The sequence below is a fragment of the Pongo abelii genome, chromosome 23 (assembly GCF_028885655.2).
Source record: "Pongo abelii isolate AG06213 chromosome 23, NHGRI_mPonAbe1-v2.0_pri, whole genome shotgun sequence".
In the NCBI taxonomy this organism is placed as follows: Eukaryota; Metazoa; Chordata; class Mammalia; order Primates; family Hominidae; genus Pongo; species Pongo abelii.
The window spans coordinates 38,191,432-38,214,393 of NC_085929.1; the positions used below are offsets into that span (position 1 = coordinate 38,191,432).

The 22,962-nt window shown below is 44.3% G+C and overlaps 1 protein-coding gene across 19 annotated transcripts in view; it reads left to right on the forward strand.

Annotated features, from left to right (window-relative positions):
• DEPDC5 (DEP domain containing 5, GATOR1 subcomplex subunit) overlaps positions 1–22,962 on the forward strand; it is a 161,629-nt gene continuing 138,667 nt past the window's right edge. For 15 of the 19 annotated variants that reach the window (XM_063722851.1, XM_063722853.1, XM_024239724.3 and 12 more), the window contains exons 1-7: positions 1–103; positions 967–1,084; positions 4,657–4,744; positions 6,621–6,667; positions 10,982–11,067; positions 12,591–12,674; positions 14,920–14,969. In XM_063722851.1, coding sequence (XP_063578921.1) covers positions 1,027–1,084; positions 4,657–4,744; positions 6,621–6,667; positions 10,982–11,067; positions 12,591–12,674; positions 14,920–14,969 — 413 coding nt within the window. In that variant the 5' untranslated portion in view covers positions 1–103; positions 967–1,026. Of the gene's footprint in view, positions 273–966; positions 1,085–4,656; positions 4,745–6,620; positions 6,668–10,981; positions 11,068–12,590; positions 12,675–14,919; positions 14,970–22,962 lie in introns of all 19 variants that reach the window. The other 4 variants (XM_024239716.3, XM_024239718.3, XM_054543340.2 and 1 more) reach the window with 3 other exon arrangements.

Here is a 22,962-nt window from a genome sequence, read left to right on the forward strand (position 1 = left end):
CACCGAGACGAGACGGAGGCCCGGCGAGAGCGGCGCGGGAGCGCGAGGGCGGGAAGGAGGCGGGGCCCCGGGGCGGAGCCACCGGAGCGGCGCGGGTTCTCAGGTGAGCGCTACACGGTCGGGGCGGGCCTTGCAGGGGCTTCAGGCTTAGGGGCGGAAGCAGCGCGGGCCGCGAGGGCGTAGGCGGGGTATCTGGAGGAGGCGCAGGGAACCTGGAGAGGGTCCAGCCCTCGGTGCCCCGGCCAGAGGCAGGAAGGGGCTCTAGAGCTTCGGTGAGTGGAGCTGCCCGCCCCGGACTGGGGACTGGGGGGGCTTGAGATAGGGGACCTTGGCCCAGGTTCGAGTTCCAGGCACCATCCCCAATCCGCTGTGTGACCTTGGACAAGTCTCTCTCCCTCTTTGAGCCTCAGCTGCCTCAGCTGTGAAACGGAGTCAGGGAAGGTCTGCTGAGAGTTCGCACAGACCGAGGTTTGGGGAAGGAACTCCTGCCTTCCTCCTGTTTGTGGTTGCCTTGCTCAGGATATTGGCAGCAAAAAGAGAATGGTGGGAGTGCCTCTTAAGTCTCGAGTGACCTTGAGCAAATCCCCTGCCCGGAGTCACACTTTCATCTACAAAATGAGTGGGCTAACCTCTTTTAAGATGTCTTTACTATTTGGGTGTTATTGGTGCAGATGGACACAAGGTGATGAGTACCCATTCACCGCAATGCTTACCCTATAGGGGAGTGATAGAATATCTTTTCCTAGGTTTGACTAGCCCCTGGCCCGAATTCCCCTTAGTTCCTGGATTCTGTGGTTCTATTTGTTCTGCATCGCTCCTTGTAACTGGAGGAGTGACTTCTTCCAAGAGTCACTTGGCACCACTTCACAGCAGAGCAACACCAGTATCTTCACTGGCCTAAAATCAAAGAGTGGTTGCAAGGAAAAATCTGACATTCCAACCTTTTTGTTTGTATTTCTATGGCAGGGAGGCAAGATGACTTCTTTGCCCCAACCTTGGAACAGCTAAAGGGAAAAACAGTGCAAGATGAGAACAACAAAGGTCTACAAACTCGTCATCCACAAGAAGGGCTTTGGGGGCAGTGGTCAGTATCGATTGGTGTTTCGAGGTTTTGTAAGTTGGCTGAGGTTCTGGTGTGTGCAGTGCCTTGAAATTACACACTGACTCGTGTGACAATTGAGGCTAAACAGGCGACTAAACAGACTAAAGTAGCAACTATCATACAGTAACAAGGAGTATGGCAGGACCCTTCTAATGCATTTGCATTCAGACTTTTAAGGAACATTGTGAATGCTGCCGGTTTACTACCTTTCATTTGTTGAATTGCATTGTTTATTACAAATCTTCCGAGTATGTTCCATAAAATTCCAGCCTCCACTGGTTTGGCAGATAAGAGAAACTAAAATCATATATCAGTTTTTACATTGAGTGAGAGAGAAGCAGCATAGATGTGCATAGAGCAGGTATGATCAAAGCATAAACCTTTGCCTGGCTTCTAGGCATGGGAAGAAGGAGCAGGATACAACATGTTATTCTGCATTGAACTATAGTCTGAGTATCTACTCTGCTTCTAATTTTCCTGGTGACCTTGGACAAGCTCCTAGTGTACCTTATCTGAAAGTTGAAGGGCTTTAGAATAGTTTCTCTTAACATCGATTTTTTTTCCTTTCTTTTCTTTTCTTTTTTTTTTGGGACACGTTCCCCCATGTTGCCCAGGCTGGTCTGGAACTCCAGAGCTCAAAAGATCCTTCCACCTCAACCTCCCTAGTAGTTGGGATTACAGGCATGAGCCACTGTACCCAGCTCTTCTTAGCACCTTGAATCCATAAATCTGAAGAATAAAAGGGCACTTAGTATAATTTTTTTTTCTTTTGTAAGGGAATAATTTTCCATTGTGTCTTAACAGCCTTATTTACTTCAGAAATTAGAGTTAACAATATAATGAGTCTTTTTATTTTATTTTATTATTTATTGGCTTTTTTTTTTTGAGACAGAGTCTTGCTCTGTCCCCAAGCTGGAGTGCAGTGGTGTTATCTCAGCTCACCGCAACCTCCCCCTCCCGGGTTCAAGCAATTCTCCTGCCTCAGCCTCCCGAGTAGCTGGGACTACAGGTGCATGCCGCCATGCCCGGCTATTTTTTTTTTTTTTTTTTGGTATTTTAGTAGAGACAGGGTTTCACCATGTTTCCCAGGCTGGTCTCGAACTCCTGAGCTCAGGCAATCCGCCCACCTCGGCCTCCCAAATTGCTAGGATTACAGACGTGAGCCACCGCGACGGCATGAGTCTTTTTAACATTGTATTTTAGGGTGTATTTACTTCTACATTATGTAGATATAAGCCTCCAGAGGGGAAGGACTGCCAAAAAGGGAAAACAATAGTTTCTCTATCATAGAGCGTTGTGAGGCTTAAGTAAAGTGATATATGTAATGCGTTTAGCAGAGTGTTAGACTCTGTGCTCAATAAATGTAGCCATTGTAATTACCAGGTTACAGGCATCGCTATATTTAAACTACAATTTCTGCTAAAATGCACAGTCTATTATTATTACTTTGATGCTGTTGATGTTGCCTAAATATTTGTGGAGTGGAATAAAACAAATAACTTTTGGCAGAGAGAAGAATACAAGGATACAGTATATACAATGTATACAAATACATATTTTTATGTATAAAATACAAAGGTAGTTAGATGCTGTATCTAGTCTTCTGCAAGACTGTAGGTCAAAATACAACTAACAGCTGGACATGGTAGCGTATGACTGTAATCCTGGCATTTTGGAAGGCCAAGGTGGGCAGATCACATGAGTTCAGGAGTTCGGGACCAGCCTGGCCAACATAGTGAAACCCCATCTCTACTAAAAATACAAAAATTAGCCAGGTGTGGTCATGCGTGCCTGTAATCTCAGCTACTAGGGAGGCTGAGGCACGAGAATTGCTTGAACCCAGGAGGCAGAGGTTGCAATGAGCTGAGATCACGCCACTGCACTCCAGCCTGGGCAACAGAGCAAGACCCTGTCTTTAAAAAAATAAAAATTAAAAAAAAAGAAACAACCAACAGATATTTATTAGGTGTATACCTGTGCCAGACATAATGATTATGAATACCACAAGGTTCTTTGTCCCTAAGGAGTTTTCAGTTCGGTAAGATAGACATGCAAAAAGGAAATGATAAAACCAAGCAGAAGGGGATATGTTCTCACGGACCTTATATGTTCTCACGGACCTTAATTCAGACTATGTAAATTAGGGAGGAAGCTCGAAGGAGCATTTGTCGTGAAACTGTCAGTGGAAACATAGCAAATAAAATTAGGGATTGCTGAGTGCAGTGGTGTGTGCCTGTAGTCACAGCTACTCAAGAGGCTGGGACAGGAGGATCACTTGGGCCCAGGAGTTCCAGACTATAGTACATTGTGCTGATTGGGCATCTGCACTAAGTTCTGCATCAATATAGTGACCTCCCAGGAGTGGGGGACCACCAGCTTGCCTTAGGAAGTGTGAACCACCTCAGGTTGGGAACAGAGCAGGTCAAAACTCCTGTGCTGATCAGCAGTGGGATTGTCCCTGTAAATAGCCACTGTACGCCAGCCTAGGCAACAGCAAGACCTTATCATTAAAAGAAAACAAAAAAATTTGGGAGTAACCCAGTGTTTCATTTTACTAGGCTGAATTTTTGTTGGGTCTGATTATATTTGAAATCTAGATAAACTTAATTGTCATGATATTAGCATAATTAAAGGTGATGTCTTTCCTTGCAAATTAAAACAGCAAAACAGTCATTCTGTCTTCATGCTTCTGAGTTTGCAATATTTGAGAGAGTTCTCCCCATCCCTAGTAGAGGGGCAGGGGTCGATAAACATGAAACCACATCCCTCTTCTTTTATTTATTTATTTTTTTGAGATGCAGTCTCGCTCTGTCACTCAGGCTGGAGTGCAGTGGTGTGATTTCAGCTCACTGTAACCTCCGCCTCTTGGGTTCAAGTGATTCTCCTGCCTCAGGCTCTCAAGTAGTTGGGATTACAGGCTCCCACCACCACACCTGGCTAATTTTTGTATTTTTAGTAGAGATGGGGTTTCGCCATGTTCGCCAGGCTGGTCTTGAACTCCTGACCTCAGATGATCTGTCCGTCTCGGCCTCTCAAAGTATTGGGATTACAGGCGTGAGCCACTGCTCCTGGACTCTCTGAGGTTATTTTCTTACTCCTGTTAGATATAAAGATTTATTGTGAGGGTCACATTAAGACATTGGGAAATTATTTGAACCTTGAATAACTGTAAGGAATTGTGTTGTATCTGTGGGAACCAGCCTGTTTTGTTCCTATTATATGCCAGATACACAATATTTAAGGGGGTAAAAGGCTGTCCAGAAGCCTAATTCCCAGATACTGAGGGCTGCTCTGTCCCTGGAAGCAGTGCGGTAGTAGAAAGAGCACGGGGTATGGAGACAAAGGTACCTGAGCGCCATCCCACTCTGCTGCTCTGTAGCTTGGTGTTCCTGTGTGAATCCATTAGTCATTGTAAGCCTCGTTTCAAAATAGAACCTCATCTGTCAATGGGGTGGTAATACCATCCTGATGAGGTTGTGAGGAACCAGTGTGAGAACATACACAGTGTACCTAATGAGTGTTTTTCTACTTGAAGTGGCTGAATTGTCTTTCAGATGATGAGCTAGTTGTGAACCCCAAAGTGTTCCCTCACATCAAGCTTGGAGACATTGTAGAGATTGCACACCCCAATGATGAATACAGGTGAGTGTCTCATAGGATCCATGGAACTGGGCAATTCACTGTTTCCAAATGATGTCCAAGGGGTTTGAAAGGCAGATAGGTCTCTTTGCCTTTCAAAATGCTCATGTTGTGGTGGCTCAATCCTGTAATTCCAGCACTTTGGGAGGCTGAGGTGTGTAGGTCATTTGAGCTGGGGAGTTCGAGACCAGCCTGGACAACACAGTGGGACCCTGTCTTAAAAAAAAAAAATGATCATGCCTTCTAGGATTTGATCAACAAATAATTTTTCAAAAGTGGTCCATTCCTTCTTTTTTTTTTTTTGAGATGGAGTCTAGCTCTGTCACCCAGGCTAGAGTGCAGTTGTGTAATCTCAGCTCACTGCAACCTGTGCCCCCCAGCCCCAAGTGATTGTCCTGCCTCAGCTTCCTGAGTAGCTGAGATTACAGGCTCAGCCTCCCAAGTAGCTGAGATTACAGGCATGCGCCATCATGCCCAGCTAATTTTGTGTTTTTAGTAGAGACGGGGTTTCACCATGTTGCCCAGGCTGGTCTTGAACTCCTGACCTCAGGTAATCCACTGGCCTTGGCCTCCCAATGTGCTGGGATTACAGGCGTGAGGCACCGCACCCGGCCTAATTTTTGTATTTTTTAGTAGAGATGGGGTTTCACCATATTGGCCACACTTGTCTCAAGTGATCCATCCTGCTAGGCCTCCCAAAGTGCTGAGATTACAGGCATGAGCCACCATACCTAGCCATGTTTTTTGTTTTTTTTGAGATGAAATCTCACTCTGTCACCCAGGCTGAAGTGCAGTGGTATGATCTCGGCTCACTGCAATCTCCGCCTTCCGGGTTCAAGCCATTTTCCTGCCTCAGCCTCCTGAGTAGCTGGGATTACATGTGCATGCCACCATGCTTGGCTAATTTTTGTATTTTTAGTAGAGACGGGGTTTCACCATGTTGGTCAGGCTGGTTTTGAACTCCTAACCTTGTGATCCGCCTGCCTTGGCCTCTCAAAGTGCAGGATTGCAGGCATGAGCTACCTTGCTGGGCCAAGCCTTTTTTTTTTTTTTTCCCCCCAAAAGAGAGAGACTTGCTCTGTCACCCAGGCTGGAGTGCAGTGGTGCCACCTCGGCTCACTGCAACCTCTGCCTCCTGGGCTCAAGTGATTCTTCTACCTCAGCCTGTCGAGTAGCTGGGACTGCAGATGTGGGCCACCACACCTGGCTAATTTTTGTATTTTTAATAGAGACAGGGTTTCGCCATGTTGGCCAGGCTGGTCTTGAACTCCTGACCTCAGGTGATCCACCTGCCTTGGCCTCCCAAAGTGTTGGGATTATAGGCATGAGCCACCGAGCCCAGCCTCTTTCTGGTTTTAAAGCTGAGATGACAACTGAAAGGTTCTGTAGCATTTGTCCATTTCCTTTAGTGCATATGGAGTTTCTTTGTTTCTTTTTTTTTTTTGAGATGGAGTCTTCCTCTGTTGCCCAGGCTGGAGTGCAGTAGCATGATCTTGGCTCACTGCAAGCTCCGCCTCCCAGGTTCACGCCATTCTCCTGCCTCAGCCTCCCAAGTAGCTGGGACTGCAGGCGCCCACCACCACGCCCAGCTAATTTTTTTCTATTTTTTAGTACAGAAGGGGTTTCACTGTGTTAGCCGGGATGGTCTCGATCTCTTGACCTTGTGATCTGCCTGCCTCGGCCTCCCAAAGTGCTGGGATTACAAGTGTGAGCCACCGCACCCAGACGAGTTTCTTTGTTTCTAAGGGAGCTTTCTCCCATTGTTGTGCTGTAATTCACAGAATGGTCAGAGTGACCTATTTGCCTTTTGTGGGGGATGAAGGATGCTAGGGAGTTACTGCTCGCAGTATCCCAACTCTCTTGTTGCTCTCTTTTTCAGCCCTCTGCTTTTGCAGGTCAAGTCACTTAAGGAAGATTTACAGAAGGGTAAGAATTACATCAGTCCTCTTAGAATTTTTTATTTACTGCCTCAGAAACTGTAAGAAACCTCTCTTCGTAATTTCAAGGGATGAGGGCAAGTAATTCTTTCTTTTTTAAACAAATTTTAATTTAATTTTCAATTCAGGCAGTACATGGGAATGTTTGTTACATGGGTATATTGTGAACTGGTGGAGATTGGGCTTCTATTGTATCCATTGCACAGTGAACCTTGTATCTGACAGAACAGATAGGGATACAGAATGTTTTATCTGTGTCTTAACATTGTATTTTTTTTTTTTTTCTGAGACAATGTCTCATTCTGTCACCCAGGTTGGAGTGCAGTAGAGTGCAGTGGCTTACTGCAAGCTCCGCCTCCTGGGTTCATGCCATTCTCCCTCAGCCTCCCAAGTAGCTGGGACTACAGGCGCCTGCCACCACGCTCGGCTAATTTTTTGTATTTTTAGTAGAGACGAGGTTTCACCATGTTAGCCAGGATGGTCTCAGTCTCCTGACTTCATGATCCTCCTGCTGCAGCCCCACAGAGTGCTGGGATTACAGGCGTGAGCCACCGCACCCAGCCTGAACATTGTATTTTTCAACCCTCATCCTCTTCCCTGTCCTTGTTTTTGGAGTCCCAAGTGTCTATTATTTCCATCCCACTTATAGGTAAGAACATGCAGTATTTGGTTTTCTGTTTGTGAGTTAGTTCACTTAGGATAATGGTGGCCTCCAACTCCATGTTGCTGCAGTGGACATGATTCCATTCTTTTATGGCTGGAGTTCTCTTCTTATCAAATTGTGTTCCCGCTAAAAAAAAATTGTCAAGTTGACGCTTATAGTCCCAGCTACTCTGGAGGCTGAGGTGGAAGGATCATTGGATCTCAAGAGTTTGAGGTTACAATGAGCTATAACGGCGCCACCGCAGTCTAGCCTGGTCAACAGAGCAAGACCCTATCTCAAAAAAAAAAAAAAAAAAAAAAAAAGGCCAGGCACAGTGGCTTATGCCTGTAATCCTGGGATTTTGGGAGGCTGAGGCAGGCAGATTACCTGAGCTCAGGAGTTTGTGACCAGCCTGGGCAAAATGGTGAAACCCTGTCTCTACTAAAATACAAAAAATTAGCCGAGTGCGGTGGCATGCACCTATAGTCCTAGCTACCCTGGAGGCCGAGGCAGGAGAATTACTTGAACCCAGGAGGTGGAGGTTTCAGTGAGCCGAGGTCGCGCCGCTGCACTCCAGCCTGGGCAACGGAGCGAGACTCCGCCTCAAAAAAAAAAAAAGAAAAGAAAAAAAATACACAACTTGCCTGTTGCCCAGGTTGGTCTTGAACTCCTGGCCTCAAGTGGAGTTCCTCACACCTTGACCTCCCAAAGTGCTGGGATTGCAGGTGTGATCCACCACATCTGTCCCATTTTTTCACAAACTATTTGTTAAATGCCTACTCTGGGTGAGTAGGGATTGGGGAGGAAGAAATATATATTGATGATTGCCCACCACATGTGCAAGGCACTGTCCTGGGAGCGTTGTGTAATCTAGCATTGAGTGAGTGAGGAAGTTTATTCTCTGCCAGACTATACAGTCTAGGTGTAGCCAGAAGCGGTGATTCCTGCTTACTTATTCTGGATTCAAATCCTTTCTTTTTCCCTCTAATGGCTATGCCATGCTGTTCAAGGAACCAAAATGTTAATTGAAAGTAAATAAGATACTCTTTTAAATAGTTCTTAAGAGAAAAAAAGCAACAAAATTCTTGGTTGCTCTAAGGGCTTTGATGGCTGGGTGCAGTGGCTGACGCCTGTAATTCCAACACTTTGGGAGGCTGAGGTAGGTGGATCACCCGAGGTCAGGAGTTTGAGACCAGCCTGACCAACATGGTAAAACCCCGTCTCTACTAAAAATATAAAATTAGCCAGGCATTGTGGCGCATGTGTGTAATCCCAGCTACTCGGGAAGCTGAGGCAGGAGAATTGCTTGAATCTGGGAGGCAGAAGTTGCGGTGAGCTGAGATCACGCCATTGCACTCCATCCTGGGCAACAAGAGCAAAATCCTGTCTCTAAATAAATAAATAAATAAAATAAAGGGCTTTGATGTCACCCACTCTTTCTTTCTTTTTTTTTTTTTTTTTAAAGAGATAGAGTCTCACTCTGTTGCCCAGGCTGGAGTCTGGAGTGCAGTGTCACGACCTTGGCTCACTGCAACCTGCGCCTCCTGGGTTCAAGTGATTCTCCTGCCTCAGCCTCCCAGGTAGTTAGGACTACAGGCTTGCACCACCATGCCTGGCTAATTTTTATATTTATATTTTTATTTTTTTGAGATGGAGTCTCACTCTGTCACCCAGGCTGGAACACAATGACATGGTCTCAGCTCACTGCAACCTCCGCCTCCTGGATTCAAGGGATTCTCCTGCCTCAGCCTCCTGAGTAGCTGGGACTACAGGCGCAGGCCACCACACCCGGCTAATTTTTGTATTTTTAGTGGAGACAGGGTTTCACTGTGTTGGCCAGGCTAGTCTCGAACTGCTGACCTCGTGATCCGCCCACCTCAGCCTCCCAAAATGCTGGGTTTACAGGCATGAGCCACCATGCCCGGCCTAATTTTTATATTTTTAGTAGAGATGGGGTTTCACCATGTTGGCCAGGCTGGTCTCAAATTCCTCACCCCAGGTGATCTGTCTGCCTCAACCTCCCAAAGTCCTGGGATTACAGGTGTGAGCCACTGCACCATTGCCCCTGCCTTTTTTTTTTTTTCGCCTTTCAGACAGGGCCTCTCTCTGTTGTGCAGACTGGAGTGCAGTGGTGCAGTCACGGCTCACTGCAGCCTCAACCTCCCTGGGTGCAAATGATTCTCCATCTCCCACCTCTGCCTCCCGAGTAGCTAAGACCCCAGATGCCCAGCCCACAGGATCATGCCTGGTTAATTTTTTTTTTTTTTTTTTTTTAAATTTTTGCTCAGGCTGGTCTTGAACTCCTGGGCCCAAGCAGTCCTCATGCCTTGGCCTCCTAAAGTTCTAGGATTACAGGCATGAGCCACCATGCCTGGCTATCCACTCATATTTAACAATTCAATATTTCAATTTGAGGAGAAAACATTCTATAAAACCTGGCTACTCTGGTTACACTGCCTATGGGTTATCCCTGCTCCGCAAGGAGCAGTAAAAAAAAAAATTTAAAGTTTTCATTTTTTATGTTATGTTATGTTATGTTATGTTTTATGTTATGTTATGTGTTGTGTTGTGTTGTGTTATGTTATGTTATGTTATTTTGAGATGGAGTATCCCTCTGTCGCCCAGGCTGGAGTGCAGTGGCGTGATTTTGGCTCACTGCAACCTCCACCTCCTGGGTTCAAGCAATTTTCTTGCCTCTGCCTCCTGAGTAGCTGGGACTACAGGTGTGCGCCACCACACCTGGCTATTTTTTTTTGTATTTTTAGTAGAGACGGGGTTTCACCATATAGGTCAGGCTGGTTTTGAACTCCTGACCTCGTGATCTGCCCGGCTTGGCCTCCCAAAGTGTTGAGATTACAGGCGTGAGCCACCACATTCAGCCGATTTAAAGATTTTAAAAGAATTCTATACAACCTTAATCCTAAGAATGGCCTTCATACCTTCCCCTTATCTCCTGCCCCCTGTTATGTTTCTTACCAGACTTAAGGGCTCATGGAAAAGTTTGTTTCTTCTTTACCACTGATAACTTCATTCCAAAGAGAAGATCTCCTTTCTCTTCTGGAATTTTACAGGTCTTTGAACTTTCTTATCTTCCTTCTTATTTTATTTATTTATTTATTGAGACAGAGTCTCATTCTGTCACCCAGGTTGGAGTGCAGTGGTGCGATCTCAGCTCGCTACAACCTTTGTGTCTGGGGTTCAAGCGATTTGTATGCCTCAGCCTCCCAAGTAGCTTGGATTACAGGCGCCCACCATCATGCCTGGCTAATTTTTGTATTTTTAGTAGAGACAGGGTTTCACCATGTTGGCCAGGCTGGTCTCGAACTCCTGACCTCAGGTGACCTTCCTGCCTAAACCTCCCAAAGTGCTGGGATTAAAGGTGTTAGCCACCATACCCAGCCTCTTCCTTCTTAAATTCTTTATTTTCCCTCCCTTCTCCCTTTTTCTCTCCATTTTTGTTGATTGCTTAGGCTCTGGTCTTATTTCACCTAAAAAGCAGAGAATTGTTTAAATTCTAAGCTCCTGAAAGGAAGAGACTGTGTGTTGCCCGTGTCAGATGATCAATTGTGTTGCTTACTGAGTTGAGTATTTATAGATTAGAATATATGGATCTGCTTTTTCAAAATGTGTTATCTGAGCGAGATATTGTTTCTGTTTTAGAAACTATCAGTGTGGACCAGACTGTGACTCAAGTGTTCCGACTGAGACCTTATCAGGATGTCTATGTTAATGTTGTAGACCCTAAGGTATGTCTTTGTTTTGGGCTTGAATATCTTTTTGGAATGATAAGCACCCTTCCTCAAGGTTAGATTACTAAGGAAACAATGAGTTGCTTAAGTGTAGTGTTGGATTATTAAATGTGTGTGGCCTGCTAGGTGTGGTAATTTCAGTACATCAGGAGGCTGAGACAGGAGGATCACTTGAGGCCAGGAGTTCAAGGAGTTCAACTATGCACTTGAGCCTGAGCAGCTTAGTTAGACCTTGTCTTTATTAAAACTTTTCTTTTTTCTTTTTTTTTTTTTTTGCAATGGAGTGTCACTGTTGCCCAGGCTGGAGTGCAGTGGTGCAATCTTGGCTCACTGCAACCGGTGCCTCCCAGGTTCAAGCCATTCTCCTGCCTCAGCCTCCTGAGTAGCTAGGATTACAGGCGCGCACCACCGCACCCAGCTAATTTTTGTATTTTTGTAGAGATGGGGTTTCACCATATTGGCCAGGCTGGTCTTGAACTCCTGACCTCAGGTGATCCACCTGCCTCAGCCTCCCAAAGTACTGGGATTACAGGCATTGGCCACCACCCATGGCCTACATGTTTAGTTTTACAAGACAAAGTCTCGTTCTGTTGCCCAGGCTGAAGTGCAATAGTGCAACCATAAGCTCACTGCAGCCTCAACCTCCTGGGCTCAAGCAATCCTCCTGTTGCAGCCTTTCACGTAGTTGGAACTACAGGCATATACAATACGCCCAGCTAATCTTTTAGAAAAGTTTTAGTAGGCAGGACGCGGTGGCTCCCAGCCTGGGAAACATGGTAAAACCCTGTCTCTACTAAAAATACAAAACTTAGCTGGGTGTGGTGGCGCACCCCTGTAGTCCCAGCTACTTGGGAGGCGGAGGCATGAGAGTCACTTGAGCCCAGGAGGCGGAGGCTGCAGTGAGTGAGCTGAGATCGCGCCACTGCACTCCAGCCTGGGCAACAGAGCAATATCCTGTCTCAAAAAATAATAATAAATAAATAAATATGTAGCCTACATGTCATTTAGAATGTAGGCAGTATGTAGGTTGCATTTAAACCCACCCCCACTTTTCTTGAAGCTTGTCCTAACCATTTTCTGTATGTGAAACTATATGTAAAATTTTCTATTAAAATACTAACATTTAAAAATGTATTCTCATTTTTCTTCAAGAAGTGATGTTATAATAGATAAAAATTATTGTCCAGAAAGTACTATTGACATTAATAGGGAAATAAAGTGCATAGCTCAGTGTCACGTTTGTGTGCCAGAATCCAGACTAAAATACAGAATGAGTCCCCCACTACCCGTCACACTCAATGTGCTACAGCGGCTATAGGATCAGTTGTAGATTTACCAACTATACTGAAAAGCGTGCTTTGGCAGGATATAATTCTGTTTATCAGAGTTCTGCTACTGAATGGTCTTCCAGTAGTTTTCTTTTTTGCAGTAAGTTTTTTTGCATGGTAAGTGGGCATTACCTTCTGACTATAAAGTGTGGCAAAGTAATGTCGGAGATATTATTTGATTATTCCTTTTAGGATGTGACCCTTGACCTAGTGGAATTAACTTTTAAGGATCAGTATATTGGCCGTGGGGATATGTGGCGACTAAAGAAAAGCTTGGTAAGATGTGATTTTTTTGAAAGTCTGTTACTTTTTCCATTATGTGAATAATCCCTGTTTATTATGGGAGAAGAATATAAAATCGTTTCTGATTTCAGCATCTACAGACAATTATTGTCAGCATCTTGTGTGTTCTTCCATTCTCTTTTCACTGTTTTTTTGATCTTTTATTTGTTTACTGTTACAGATTTTTACTCAGCATTTTTGGTTTAGATAGGAAGTTATACTGTATTTTACATTGGAATAGAACCGTAGTTTTCAGGTTTTCACTTGATCCCGTTTGCTCCTCACATCTCCTCATGGACAGGTGTTTATTATCCCTAATTAATAGAGGTAGAAACTGAGATTGAGAAGTTAGGTAATTGCCCGAGGCTAGATAGTAAGTTGACCCTTGGCCAAAACCCAGATCCTGTGGCTTCCAGATCACACTGCTTTTTGCTGTACCCTCTTCCCATTTTCCACGTGTATTCATTGGTTTTTTTTTTTTTTTTCTGAGACGGAGTTTCACTCTTTCTCCCAGGCTGGAGTGAAATGGTGGGATCTTGGCTTACTGTAACCTCTGCCCTCTGGATTCAAGTGATTCTCCTGCCTCAGCTTCCCAAGTAGCTGGAATTACAGGCACCCACCACCATGCCCGGCTAATTTTTTTTTTGAGGCGGAGTGCCTTGTTGCCCAGGCTGGAGTGCAATGGCATGATCTTGGCTCACCACAACCTCTGCCTTCCGGGTTCAAGCGATTCTACTGCCTCAGCCTCCGGAGTATGCACCACCACACCCGGCTAATTTTGTATTTTTAGTAGAGACGGGGTTTCCCCATGTTGGTCAGGCTGGTCTCAAACTCCCGACCTCAGGCAATCCGCCCGCCTCGGCCTCCCAAAGTGCTGGGATTACAGGCGTGAGCCACTGTGCTCAGCCTTTTTTTTTGTATTTTTAGTAGAGGTGGGGGTTTCACCATGTTGGCCAGGCTGGTCTTGAACTCCTGACCTCAGGTGATCCGCCCTAGCACTTGGCCTCCCAAAGTGCTAGGATTATAGGTGTGAGGCACCGTGCCTGGCCCATTTTTTAATTATTCATTTATTTATTTTTTTTGAGCTAGAGTCTCGCTCTGTCACCCAGGCTGGAGTACAGTGGTGTGATTTCTGCTCACTGCAAGCTCTGCCTCCTGGGTTCACACCATTCTCCTGCCTCAGCCTCCCGAGTAGCTGGGATTACAGGTGCCCGCCACCACATCTGGCTAATTTTTTGTATTTTTAGTAGAGACGGGGTTTCACCATGTTAGCCAGGATGGTCTCAATCTCCTGACCTTGTGATCTTCCCATCTCGGCCTCCCAAAGTGCTGGGATTATGGGTGTGAGCCACTGCATTTTTTTAATAAAAATTTTTTTAATTTTTAATAAAAATATTTTTTAATAAAAATATTTTTTAATAAATATTTTTTATTATATTTTAAAATATATTTTTAATAAAATATTTTTTAATAAAAATATTTTTATTATATTTTAATTGTTTCTTAAAAAAATTTTTTTTTTATTTCCATGTTATTGGGGAACAGGTGGTGTTTGGTTATATGAATAAGTTCTTTAATGGTGATTCGTGAGATTTTGATGCACCCATTACCCAAACAGTATACACCACACCCACATTTATTAATTTTTTAATTAACATTTCAACTTGAAAAGACTAGTTCATCAGGACTGTGAACTGGTTCTGAAAATTCTCATTTGAGGTTTTTTTTCCCTATTTTGACACTCATCAGAAGAAGTGAAGTTTTTGTACTATGAAACCACAAATTATAGGTAGAATTTCCACACAGGGCATATTTTCAGGAAAAATCTGCTTGATTTTTATTTGTTGACGGTTCCATTTTCTAAAGTGAGAGATAAAATGAGAAACAACATGATATTTAAATGAGTATGTAAATGCACATATGTATGTAAACATATGTGAAGATCAGGATATTTGTAAAGCTGGTCATTTATCATCCACCTGGTCTTTCCTATTATCTATACTTGCCAAACTCTTTAAGCACCTACTGTCATACCTACCCTAACAGGTTTTCCTGTGGGGTAAATCTGTTACTCACAAGCTAGTTCAACTTTGGGTTGGTAGAAGAGATTAGAAAGCTAGGAGTTCTTGTTTGTGATTTTTCATGGCCTTAATATGTTAATCAATCTCTCTCTCTTTCTCACCTTCTCTCCCTCCCTCCCTCCCTCCATCTCTCTACCCCTCTCTCCCCCTCCTCTTAGGTCAGCACATGTGCCTATATCACTCAGAAGGTGGAGTTTGCTGGCATCAGGTAGATATTACATCACTCCTGCCTTATCTGTGCAGTAACTGGGCTACATAAAGCAGTGGAGGCATATGGATGTCCATATAATAAAATGTGTAAAAGTATAAAATGTTAGATTGTCGGCTGGCCACGGTGGCTCACGCCTGTAATCCCAGCACTTTGGGAGGCCGAGGTGGGCGGATCACGAGGTCAGGAGATCAAGACCATACTGGCTAACGTGGTGAAACCCTGTCTCTACTAAAAATACAAAAAATTAGCTGGGCGTGGTGGCTAATAGTCCCACTACTATTGGGACTGTAGTCCCAGCGGGCACCTGTAGTCCCAGCTACTTGGGAGGCTGAGGCAGGAGAATGGCATGAACCCAGGAAGCGGAGCTTGCAGTGAGCCGAGATCGCACCACTGCACTCCAGCCTGGACGACAGAGCAAAACTCCGTCTCAAAAAAAAAAAAAAAAAAGTTAGATTGTTGTAGCTCAAACAAACCACAGAATGCGCTATAGTAGTTTGAGGCTTAATGGAAAAAGTTGATGAAGCCCCCTGGCATTCTGTGAAAAAGGAAGTAGAAAAATAAAAGGAGATAGAGACTCATAATTTTACAACTGGAAAAACCCTAGATGAATGTATTGAATCGTACTTTCTCATTTTACAAATTAGGAAACAGATTTAGAAACATAAAATGACTGGCACATTGGCTCCTGATTTGTTACCTTTTTAACTATATTGCTGTACTCTTGATTTATTAAAAGTATTTCTATATTTTAGTTTGTGAAGAGAAAAGAGACTTTTTGAAATCCCCTTTAAATTCAAAAAGTGACTGGGTGTGGTAGCTCGCACTTGTAATCCCAACACTTTGGGATGCCGAGGTGGGTAGATTGTTGCTTGAGCCCAGGAGTTGAAGACCAGCCTGGGCAACATAGTAAGACCCCGTTTCTACAAAAGAATTCAAAAATTAGCTGGGTGTGGTGATACGCGCCTGTAGTCCAGCCACTCGGGAGGCTGAGAGGTGGGAGGATCACTTGAGCCTGGGAGGTAGAGGCTGCAGTGAGCTGGGATCACACCACTACACTCCAGCCTGGGTGACAGAGCAAGACCCTGCCTCAAAAAAAAAATTCAGAAAGTATTTCAGGTACGGTGGCTCACACCTGCAATCTCAGCACTTTGAGAGGCCAAGGTGGGCTGAGTGTGCTTGAGCCCCAGGAGTTCAAGACCAGCCTAGGCCACATGACAAATAGTCTCTAAGAAAAAAAAACAGCCAGGCATGGTGGTGTGCGACTGTAGTCCCAGCTACTCAGGAGGCTGAGGTGGGAGGATCGCCTGAGCCCTGGGAGGTTGGGGCTGCAGTGAGACATTATCATGCCACTGCACTGCAGCCTGGGTGAGAGAGTGAGACTGTCTCAAAAAAAAAAAAAAAAAAAAAGTACAACATGCACATAATTAAGCATTCAAATAATTCAGAAAGGTATCTCATGAAATATACATTCCTCTCCCCAGAAACAACTTGTGTCTTTCCTGAAATTTACTGTGTACACACAATCATATTTATGTCTTTTTTTTTTTTTTTTTTCTGAGACGGAGTCTTGCTCTCTCACCCAGGCTGGAGTGCAGTGGCGGGACCTTGGCTGACTGCAGCCTCCACCTCCTGATTTTAAGCAATTATCCTGCCTCAGCCTCGTGAGTTGCTGGAATTACAGTTACCCACCACCACACCTACCTAATTTTTTTTTTTTTTTTTTTTTTTGTATTTTTAGTAGAGATGGAGTTTCACCATATTGGTCAGGCTGGTCTCGAACTCCTGACCTCGTGATCTGCCCACCTTGGACTCCCAAAGTGCTGGGATTACAGGCGTGAGCTACCTCACCCAGCATATTTATGTCTTGTTAACTGACTTGTGGTGATCCTAAGCTTGTTCAGTGGGGTCACAGAGTACAGTGTAGTCCCTCGTTATAAAGATCCCCATCTACTTTTCTTTTTTTTTTTTTTGAGACAGAGTCTCACTCTGTCGCCCAGGCTGGAGTGCAGTGGTGTGATCTTGACTCACTGCAACCTCCGGCTCCCAGGTTCAAGCAGTTATTCTGCCTCGGCCTCCTGAACTACAGGTGCGCACCACCACGCCCAGCTAATTTTTGTATTTTTAGTGGAGATGCGGTTTCACCATGTTGGCCAGGCTGGTCTCAAACTCCTGATCTCAGGTGGTCCCCCCGCCTCAGTCTCCCAAAGTGCTGGGATTATAGGCGTGAGCCACCGCACCCGGCCCCCATCAACTTTTCACCTAATGGTTTCATCCATTGAGGATTGTTTTAAGATGGTGATTTTCTTTCCTTTTTTTGGAGATTTTTTAATTCAGTCATCCCTTCTACATTTATTAACCAGAATCCTTCTGTAAATAATTTTTCATCATCAACTAGGGCTATTTGACCAGAATAAAATACTGATCCTAAAAAGAAGGAAAGGATAAAGCCTTCATTTTTTCCCCCAAAAAGGGTGTTTTGAAAATTGTTGGATGGGAGCCAGGTAAAATGGCTATGGCGTGAGGATCACTTGAGGCCAGGAGTTCAAGACCAGCCTGGACAACATAGCAACACCTCATCTCTACAGAAATAATAATTAAAAAAAAAATTGCTGGGCATGGTGGCTCACGCCTGTAATCCCAGCACTTTGGGAGGCTGAGGCAGGCAGATCACGAGATGAGGAGATCGAGACCATCCTGGGTAACATGATGAAACCCCGTCTCTACTAAAAATACAAAAATCAGCTGGGTGTCGTGGCCCGTGCCTATAATCCCAGCTACTTGGGAGGCTGAGGCAGGAGAATCGCTTGAACCAGGGAGTCAGAGGTTGCAGTGAGCCAAGATCGCACCACTGCACTCTAGCCTGGTGACAGAGCAAGACTCCATCACACACACACATACACACACACCACACACACACACACACACACACACACACTCAAATTATGGCTAGGTGCAGTGGCTCATGCCTGTAATCCCAGCACTTTGGGAGGCTGAGGTGGGTAGTTTGCTTGAGCCTGGGAGTTCAAGACAACCTGGCAATATGCTGAAACCCCATCCCTACAAAAAAATACAAAAATTAGCTGGGCATGGTGGTGCCTGTAGTCCCAGTTACTTGGGAGGCTGAAGTGGAAGGATCACCTAAATCCGGGGAGGTTCAAGGCTGTAGTGAGCCTTGATCATTCTGCTGCCCTCTAGCCTGGGTGACAGAGTCAGACTCTGTCTAAAATAACAATAAAAAAAAAGAACGGGGGTTGGTGTCAGGGCTCCTCCAGTTTGAGGTACCTGGGAAACAAGTGGGAGGAGCACTGAAGCACAGGTCGAGGCTGCAGTGAGCTATTATTGCATTATTGCACTCCAGCTTGGGCAACGGAGTGAGATCCCATCTTTGAAAACAAAGAAAAATTTGTTAGCGAGTCAGTGTTCTTTAAAAAATCCAAGCAACTAAAGCACAACCCAAGAAGTGACTAAATCTCAAGCAGCACAAAAAATGCAACCTAGGTTTATGCCTCCAATATCAGCAGATCTCTACTGGATGCGTATCCAGGGTCAGGAAGCCTGGATCTGTATCTGCAGAACCAGTGTTTAGCCATCACTGTGATTAGTAGTTCGAGTGATGTTGGGTAACTCTGGTAAACCCTTAGTCTTCACATCTGCAAAACGGAGTAGTTGGTTTAGAATATTCTTCTGTCAAGGACCAGTTAATAAATATTTTAGACTTTGTGAGTCACAATAGATCTCAGGTCTATTGCATATTCTGTGTGTTTGTGTGTTTCGACCATTTAAAAATGTAACAGCCATTCTTAGCTATGGGCCATATGAAAACAGGAGATAGGTGAGAGTTGGCTTGAAGGCTGTATGTAGTTTGCCAGCCTCGGTTTGGAAACCTATTCAGATCTCTCTCATTTTTTTTTCTATTGCTTCCTCTTTTATTTTTAAATTTTATATATATAAGATATATAATATATTATATATTATATATAACATATATATCATATATGATATATAATATATACAATAGTATATTATATATTATATTATATATTATATAATATATAATATATAATATATATTTATAATATATAATATAATATATAATATAAATAATATATATTATATAATAATATATAATATAAATAATATATATTATATAATAATATATAATATATATTATTATATAATATTATATATTATAAATATATATTATATATTTATAATATATATTAATAATATTATAATATTAATATATAATATATATTATAATATTATTAATATATAATATATATAATATATATTATAAATATATATACTATATATATATATTATTTCTGAGACAGACTCTTGCTCTGTTGCCTAGGCTGGAGTGTAGTCGCATGATATCTCCTCACTGCAACCTCTGGCTCCTGGTTTCAAGTGATTCTCCTACCTCAGCCTCCTGAATAGCTGGGACTACAGGCACGCACCACTATGCCCAGCTAATTTTTGTTTTTTTAGTAGACACGGGGTCTGGCTATGTTGGCCAGGCTGATGTCGAACTCCTGGCCTCAAGTGATCTGCACACGTTGGCCTCCGAAAGTGATGAGATTACAGATGTGAGCCACTATGCCCGGCTGATCTCTTTCTTTTTTAAGTTCTTTGTTTCTCTATGTAAATACCCTCATACACACAGTTCTAGATGGAGAAAAGAAAACCCTGACAGATTGTCAGTTTTTAATTTAATTTAATTTATTTATTTCTGAGATGGGCTTCCTCTATCGCCCAGGCTGCAATGTGGTTGTGCCATCATGCCTCACTACAGCCTCAACCTCCTAAGCCCAAGCAATACTCCCACCTCAGCCTCCTGAGTAGCTAGGACTACAAGTGTGCACCAGCATGCCTGGCTCTTTTTTTTTTTTTTTTTTCGTTTTGGTAGAGACAGGGTCTCACTATGTTGCTCAGGCTAGTTTCCAACTCCTGGGCTCAAGCAGTCCTCTTGGCTCAGCCCCCTAAGGTGCTGAGATTACAGGCATGAGCCACCGCAGCTGGCCTCTTTTAGACTTTTAAAGGCCTGTCCTGATATTTGGCTCAGGCATGGTGAACCATAAACTACAGTCTTCCATCTTTTCTCCAGAAGACTTACAGTATTTCTACACTGGATCAAAGGTTACTTTCTTTTGCTGAGTTTGTGAATGCCTCAGAAAAAAGATGCTTTGGGCCTCCTATGAGAAAAATAAAGTATAGTCATTTGTATAGTTAAAGTCATTATAAATGATCAAATAATTTCCCTGCAATTTAACTTTCAATCTGGTAATAGTTACATAGTTAAGAACACATGAGCCAGGTGTTGTGGCTCATGCCTGTAATCCCAGCACTTTGGGAGGCCAAGGTGGGTGGGTTACCTGAGGTCAGGAGTTCGTGACCAGCCTGGCGAACATGGTGAAACCCTGTCTCTATTAAAAATACAAAATTAGCCGGGCATGATGGCAGGCTCCTGTAATCCCAGCTACTTGGGAGGCTGAGGCAGGAGAATTGTTTGAGCCTAGGAGGCAGAGGTTGTGGTGAGCCGAGATCATGCCATCGCACTCCACCCTGGGCAACAAGAACGAAACCGTCTCAAAAAAAAAAACAAAACAAAACAACAAACAACAATATATATATATAGTAGCAAAATCTTATCTCCTATTGGCTAACATTTTGCTTTTAAAAAATAATGACCTTAAACCCTAGCCTGTTGGATCACATTGTAACTTTTTTTTTTTTTTTTGAGATGAGTCTCACTCTGTCACCTAGGCTGGAGTGCTGTGGCGTGATCTCAGCTCTGCAACCTCCACCTCCCAGGCTCAAGCAATTCTGCCTCAGCCTCTCAAGTAGCTGGGATCACAGGCACCCGCCACCACGCCTGGCTAATTTTGTGTTTTTAGTAGAGATGGGGTTTCACCATGTTTTTCAGGCTGGTCTCAAACTCCCGACCTCAGGTAATCTGCCTGCCTTGGCCTCCCAAAGTGATGAGATTACAGGCGTGAGCCACCACCTCCGGCCACACCAAGCTTGTTTTAGAGGTCCTGTGAATGTGGGGTTCTGACGATTATAAGCAGAGCTGGCTGGGTGCAGTGGCTCATGCCTGTAATCCCAGCACTTTGGGAGGCTTAAGTGGGCAGATTGCTTGAGTCTGGGAGTTCAAGACCAGCCTAGACAACATGGTGAAACCCCGTCTTTACCAAAAATACAAAAAAATTAGCTGGGTGTGGCTGCTTGTGCCTGTAGTTTCACCTACTTGGGAATCTGAGGTGGAAGAATTGCTCAAGCCCAAGAATTTGAGGCCACCCTGGGCAACACAGCAAGGTAGTAGATACGGGATTTCACCACGTTGGCCAGGATGGTCTTGATCTCTTGACCTCATGATCCACCCACCTCGGCCTCCCAAGGTGCTAGGATTACAGGCATGAGCCACTGTGCCTGACCTTATTATAATATTAAAGAAATACAAGTCTCTTCTCAGGTCAGGCTTGTGACACTTGTTCATTCACAGACATAACTGGACAAAGGAGTATGGAAAAGCATCCCACTTGGTATAAGCCATGGGCCTGGTCCAGCCTTCTTCATTTTGGCATGGGGTAGACCCAGAGGGATTGATTGATTGTCCAGCATTTCCTAGGTAGCCTGAGCTATGACTCATGCTACCCAGCATTTTCCTGGCTTTTATCTGATTTTGTCTTCCTTTCTTTTGTTTGTTTTTTGTTTTGTTTCTTTTTGAGACAGAGTTTTACTCTTGTTGCCCAGGCTGGAGTGCAATGGCACGATCTGAGCTCATTGCAACCTCTGCCTCCCAGGTTCAAGCAATTCTCCTGCCTCAGCCTCCCGAGTAGCTGGGATTACAGGCACCCGCCACCACACCTGGCTAATTTTTGTATTTTTAGTAGAGACAGGGTTTCACCATGTTGGCCAGGCTGGTGTCAAACTCCTGACTCTGTGATCCACCCACCTCGGCCTCCCAAAGTGTTGGGATTACAGGTGTGAGCCACTGCACCTGGCCATTGTCTTCCTTTTTTATGAGGACTGATTGCTTAGGAGAGGCAGGTTGGGAGAAAGAGTGAAACTGGTAGAAGATAAGGGCTTGAGGTGGTTGGTTGAGGGATGATTGATTACACGGTGCTCAGCTGACAGCTACCACTATCCAGGGTAGCATTTTGTGTTAATACCTGCTGTAGTTCTAGTTCTTGCTAGTAAACTAATTGAGCACGCCCTATCCTCACACTGTCCTGAACAGTTTCCCCACATTATCTGGTTTAATTTGAAAACAGCTCTGTAGAAGGCTGGGCACAGTGGCTCACGCCTGTAAACCCAGCAGTTTGGGAGGCCGAGGCGATCACGAGGTCAGAAGTTCGAGACCAGCCTGGCCAACATGGTGAAACTTTGTCTCTACTAAAAATATAAAAAATTAGCTGGGCATGGTGGCGCGTGCCTGTAATCCCAGCTACTCGGGAGGCTGAGGCAGGAGAATCGCTTGAACCAGGGAGTCAGAGGTTGCAGTGAGCCGAGATCGCGCCACTGCACCCTAGACTGGGCGACAGAGCGAGACTACGTCTCAAAAAAAAAAAAAAAAAAAAGTGAAAACAGCTCTGTAAGATGTAGGCTTCATTGTCTCTTTTGTTTTGTTTTTTTGTTTTGTTTTTTGTGACAGTCTCACTCTGTTGCCCAGACCGGAGTGCAGTGGTGCGATCACAGCTCACTACAGCCTTCACCTGTGAGGCCCAAGCGATCCTCCTACCTCAGCCTCCTAGGTAGCTGGGACTACAGCATGTGCCACCATACCTGCCTAATTTTTTGTAGTTTTTGTAGCGACAGGGTCTCACTATGCTACCTAGGCTGGTCTCAAGCTCCTGGGCTCAAGCGATCTGCCAACCTTGTCCTTCCAAAGTGTTGCGATTATAGGTGTGAGTCACCACTCCCAGCCCATTGTCTCATTTTTAAAGATAATGCCACTGAACCTCATGAATTTACTTTGGCCATTCAC